Source organism: Epinephelus moara, chromosome 18 (assembly GCF_006386435.1).
Source record: "Epinephelus moara isolate mb chromosome 18, YSFRI_EMoa_1.0, whole genome shotgun sequence".
NCBI lineage: Eukaryota > Metazoa > Chordata > Actinopteri > Perciformes > Serranidae > Epinephelus > Epinephelus moara.
The window spans coordinates 9,923,882-9,930,129 of NC_065523.1; the positions used below are offsets into that span (position 1 = coordinate 9,923,882).

Here is a 6,248-nt window from a genome sequence, read left to right on the forward strand (position 1 = left end):
GAGGCCACCGTCATTTACCCGACGGGAGGGGTGAGCGAGTGAGCCCTGCAATCTAGAATTTGACCACTGGTGTCACTGTTTTCAACGGTTTTCAACCCATTTTACACACTGGCCCTTTAATCCGTCCCATCAATAAATGATTGCAAGAATGGTAACACCAACAAGGAGAAAAAAACAACAGAAAAAAACAAACAAAAAAAACGGAAATGTATCCATCAAGAAAACGAATAGTCAATAATTAACAAATGAAACATAGATAAGAGTCACAATACACATTATGTATCCGATCGTGCACCAATTTTACTATACTTTTCAAGTAGAATATATTTAAACTTCTTTATAAACTGAAAGATATTCTTACTTTTTTTTCAGTTTGTCCTGTAAACTATTCCATAACTTCACCCCAATGACGGAAATACACATACTTTTAAGTGTTGTACGAACTTTAGGTTGTCAGAAAATAAATTCACCTCTTAAATCATATTGCCTATCTCTGCCAACAATCATTTTTTGTAGTTTACTAGGGAGTAAATAATTTCTTGCTTTATATACTACCTGTGCTGTTTTAAGATCCACTATGTCAGGGAACTTTAATACCCTTAATTTAGAAAACAGTATATTGGTGTGATGGTTGAACCCTACGTTATTTACAATTCTTATTGCCTTTTTCTGCATAGTAATAATAGGTTGTAGGTTGCTTTTGTATGTGTTTCCCCACATCTCAGCACAATATGTCAGGTATGGTAAAATGAGGGTACAGTACAGTGTGTGCAATGTTTTGTGGTTTAATATGTGTCTGATCTTACCTAAAATGCCACTACTCCTTGCCATCTTCAACCTGACATGGTCTATATGGGTTTTCCAGTTAAGTTTGTGATCTATTTTCACTCCCAGAAAAGTATAATCATAAACTCTTTCAAGGCTAAAGCTGTCTATACTTACTTCTACCTGTATGTTAGGGTGAACTGGTCTGTTTCCAAATAAAATATTAACATTCTTATTAACATTCAGAGAAAGTTTGTTGTTATCAAACCACAGTTACAGTTTCCCTAGTTCAGTTGTGACATCCCCCAATAGCTGTTGTAAGTGCTCGCCAGAACAGAACATATTAGTGTCATCAGCAAAAATGACAAATTTAAGAATATTACAGACATTAACTATATCGTTTATGTATAATATAAATAATTTTGGACCAAGTATTGATCCCTGTGGGACGCCACAAGTGATATCTAAGCATGCCGACCTATACTCACCCAACTGCACAAATTGTTGTCTATTTTCAATATAGCTTTTTACCCAAATAAGCCCCACCCCCCAATACCATACCATTCCAACTTTTGTAATATAATTTCATGATTTATTGTATCAAATGCTTTCTTTAGATCTATGAACACTCCTACTGAGTACGGTTTATTGTCCAATGAGTTTGTTAATTCTTCTACCACTTCCATCAGTGCCAGTGAAGTGGATCTGTTGCTTCTAAAGCCATATTGGCTATATATTAATAAATTGTGTTTATCTATGAAACTGTCCAACCTTGCAACAAATAATTTTTCTAGGATGGAAGAAAGAGGAATAGTTTTTGTAGTATGTTAGCACACCAATAAACCACTGCAATGTCAAACATTAAACTGTTTAGTAGTGTTGCGTAGTAATTTGAAGGGAAAAGGAATTTTCTAGGGCAACTGGGCTTTTTTTGGTCTAGAAACAGATTATTTTGCCGTGTAACTGGTTGAAAACTATGCATTTACTATTGTTTGGGCATTGACTCCTTATACTTTTCTGTAAATGTCCCACAATCAAAAGAGTTTGGTCTATACAGTCAGCACAGTTTCAAGATAGGCACCCAAGATTAGTGTCACCAATTCAGGACCTTTGACCTTTTGGATATAAAATGTCATCACTTCATCATTTTATCTTATTAGACATTTGTGTGAAACTTTGTCATAACTAGCGTATGAATTGAGTTACGGCCAGAAGCATGTTTTGTGAGGTCATAGTGACATCTGACCACCAACCTTGAATCAGTTCATCGCTGGGTCGGTGTGGATATTTGTGCCAAATTTGAGGAAATTCTCTCAAGGCCTTATTGAGATATCACATTCACGAGAATGAGATGTGAGGTCACAGTGACCTTCGGACACCAAAATGTAATCAGTTCATTGTTGAATCTAAATGGACATTTGTGCCAAATTAGAAGAAATTCTGTATCATTGTTTTTGAGATATTGCATTCATTAAGAGGTTACAGTGACCTTGACCTTTGACCACTAAAACCTTAGCACTTCTCTGAATCCAAGTGGATGTTTTGACAAATTTTAAGAAATTCACTCAAGGCGAAGCATTACAAAAACAGTATTTCAAGTATGTTATGATTTACACTTAATATTCTCTGAAAAGCACATGAGGGGTTGTGTTTTAGTCCTAGACAAACTGATGTGTGTCTGTCTGATCAGGAAAATGAACGGGACGCCCTGCATCGTCACCAAACCATGTCGGGACACCATGACCCGCTTTGGCTGTCCACACTACTCTCTGTCCCACCAGCTGCTCTACTTCATGATTGGAAAAATGGTGAGATGTTTAACTGATTCACCCCAAAATGATTCAATCACTGAAAAGGATTTGTAACCACAGCTTTAGGAAAACATATATAAGATAATTTTTTGGCTAGACAAATGATGATGTCATGGATGTTAAAATATTCAGTGAGAGAAACTTTTCTTGCAGGTGCTTAAAAACTTTAAGAACAAGCTTGTATTAATATTGACTAATCATGCTGTGATGCTTTAGATTCTGTTTGAGTGAAAATATATCTACCTATGCATTAAGATTTTTTGCTCACTGGAAAAATGAAACTGCTACAATCCAGCTTCTAAGCCACAACAGAGTTAAAAGGGTCAAAGTATTTGTTTGATTATTAGATAGAGATTCACTTTTTCATTTTTATTTTTTTTTGCCGAGAGCCAGCCTAATGCCTATGGCACCAGAGCTAGGAGGCGATTAGATAAGCTTAGCATAAAGACTGGAAGCAACTAACCTACCAACACTTCCAAAGCTCACTGATTAAAGGTACCCTGTAAAGTTTTTTTGTAAACTGTTAAAGGCGCTGTATGTAAGAATGTGGCCAAAACGGTTAAAAGGCGCTGTATGTAAGAATGTGGCCAAAACGGTTACGGCACTCAAATTCAGAATACTGCTGCGAGTCATGTCCGCCACCCCTCTCCTACAGATTCGAGGTTGCTGGACAGTGGCACGCTGGAGACTGATTTGTTTGCCCACGGGCGGCTGCCGTGGCAGGGCCGTGTCGCCGCGTCCTTGATCTTCGGTTTTCCAGTGGACCGTTCGAGCAAGTCCGGCTTCTCTGCTGCTAACGCTGCTGCCAGGATACAGCTGAGGAGAAGCCGGCTACTCATGCGTGGCGCAACAGACCAAAACACAAATTCAAAACATAAACATGATTTGCGGACCGCAGAATCTTTTTTTAAATGCGAATATTCTGGCTGTACTATTGTTGTCGGTGAGATCAGTATGTTATATGAACATTATTCCTTAGTCTCTGTGACATATTAGGAGGATTTTATGACTATTTGCTTTAGATTTCTTACATATAGCTCCTTTAAAGCAGGGGTGTCAAACTCATTTTAGAGATAATGGGCCAAATACAGCCCAATAAGATCTTAAGTGGGCTGTACCAGTAAGGAAGTAGTGAAGTAGTAGTGTAAGGAAGTACAAGTACATTCTGAAAACATCCATCCATTGACAAAACAGAAAATGAACAGCCTGAGATGTCAGAAAAAAAAGAAAAATAAGTGCTTTTTCAACAATATGTCACAGTTTTTCCACATTCAGTCAGTCTACTACTCACTGTCATTACAAGTGCATTGGTCCATACATTACTACTCCTCTGTAGTAATCTTGGCATCACAACACTAAACTAAGTAGAACCAGGTGAAGTTATCACCTACATTACAAAACATTTACAAATCTAAAGTTCTGGCAGTGCCATAGCCACAGGGTTCCACCAATACAGTGTCTGTTACAGCTGCTGATTGACATTAGTGTGCACTATGTTCAGTATCTTTAAATATGGTCACAATAAGTACTCACTGATTTTACAGAGAATCGTAGCAGCATTGAACATGAAGTAAGTTGCTCACTGTTTAACTTGCTCCTACAACCTGTCACCTCTTAGCCTTGACAAGTGCTTCACTATTTGGTGTGCAAAGTCATCCAGTTGGCCGCATTGGACTCTTTGGCAAGTTAAAGTTATGTTGACATTGTGTGAATCCTTGAGGCCAAAACACACTGAATGCATTTACTTGCTCCTTAAACATACATTGTTCACATCCGTGTTTGCTCAGAGACGGTTTGGAAATGAGACGCCCATGCTAGATTCTTTTCCTGTATCTCATGAGTTTTATTACTGCTCTGCCCCTTTAGGAGACTAGCATCAGGTCCTGAGTTTATTGACTCTAATATGAAGTGCATGTGAGCACAGATTATGACCACTTATTTCACCCCATAGTCACTGAAGTAAATACTGGGCACTCTTTTTACAAGCCAAACATCTTCCAAACATTCCGAAACTAAAGCAGCATTTTTCAGACAGACATATCAGGAGAAAATAACTTCGTTGGAGACATGTCTCTGTCTCAGCAACACACTCTTGAGAGATCTGATATGATCTCGTACTCGGCTGATATCACATATTTAGCTTGTAGATAAAAACAAATGGCAAAATGAGGAGCAAATATTAAATTTGTCTTGTATGTAGTGTTGTATTGTTTTAAATGTGCTTTCAAAACAAAGAGAGGGGATGGGGGAGAGAGACGGCTGTGCCCTCTTAGGAGACAGGAAGTGTATACCACTTCATACCATTGGCGCGAAATATGTCAACTTTTGTAATAGAGCATTTTTTGGTTTGCTGGCTCACAGTCCTCTTCATTGCCTTTTCATGTTATCGCCACCAACTATCAGTTAGTGGAATAGCATCAAACTGGCAGGCCTGTGTATCACATCAGAGCATCCTTATGCTGGTGCATGAGAACATTAATAAAGGGACTCATTCTTAAAAAAATGCTCTGCAGGGCTGCAAGTGGTGAAGAACCACACCACGTACCTTTAGCCAGACAACAAAACAAAGTGAAGGACATTCAAACTAACAGTGCCCTAAAGGAGAGGAACATCTTTTTATACATACCGGTAGTTACCTCTGAAAATACCTGCACAATGCGCGGAATTCTCAGCAGATGCTAAGATTGAAACACATCAGTAAATTAGCAGGAATAAGCAGAATCATTGTTTTATAACCTCGACTCTACTAAATTTCAGAGACACTGACTGATTTGTGTTTCCCTCTCAGAGAGGCTGCACCAACCTGCTGAAAGGCGACACTCGAGCAACCCGAGCCAACATGACTGAACGCAGCTATGAGAAGATCTTTTGCTCCAACATGATGAAGACCAACCAGGACATCATCAGAGACGGTCTGACCGAGCAGACAGTGGACATCTTCATTGAAAACAGTGAGTTTTAAACAGGTTTCTCTCTTAGGGCTTTTATCTTCTTTTCTATCTTATCTAATAATTTATATTGGTTCCAAAATACATATATTTGCATAACATGTCTGGTAATTTTCATGCTTTACAAAAGTTTAAAAAAGACTTCCACCTCTGTTGGTTCATAAAACCCTTTGGAAAATCTAAAAGCAATGTCTTGGTACATATAACTATTGTTAATCAGATAGGGCTGTAACTAAATATTATTCTGACTGTCCATTAATTCTTCAGTTATAGTCTTGATCAATTAATTGCTTTGTTGATTAAATGCCAAAAAATTTCGAAAAAATGCTGAATGCAAATTTCTTAGAGCCAAAGATGAAGTCTTCAAATGTCTTGTTTTGTCCTACCAACAGTCCAAAACCCAAAAGATTTTCAGTTTTCTGTGATACAACACAGAGAAAAGCAGGAAATTATCCCATTAGAGATGCTGGAAGCAGAGAATATTTGGCATTGTTGATTAAAGCATGAGTGAAAGTATGAACTGATCAGTGTTGGGAACGTTACTTTAAAAAAGTAATTAGTTATAGTTACTAGTTACTTTCCCCAAAAAGTAACTGAGTTAGTAACTGGGTTACTGCACTGTAAAAGTAATTAATTACCTGGAAAAGTAACTATAGCGTTACTATTTTATATTAAATGCTCAAATATGTCAAATTGCTTGGACAGCCCCCTTAATGGAACTGTA

At 37.8% G+C, this 6,248-nt stretch overlaps 1 protein-coding gene across 1 annotated transcript in view; it reads left to right on the forward strand.

Moving 5' to 3' along the window:
• The window catches only part of c18h16orf89 (chromosome 18 C16orf89 homolog), a 19,655-nt gene that overhangs the window by 8,314 nt on the left and 5,093 nt on the right, over window positions 1-6,248 (forward strand). Inside the window, exons 4-5 of the mRNA XM_050069573.1 lie at window positions 2,456-2,573; window positions 5,365-5,527. Coding sequence (XP_049925530.1) covers window positions 2,456-2,573; window positions 5,365-5,527 — 281 coding nt within the window. The remainder of the gene's footprint in view (window positions 1-2,455; window positions 2,574-5,364; window positions 5,528-6,248) is intronic.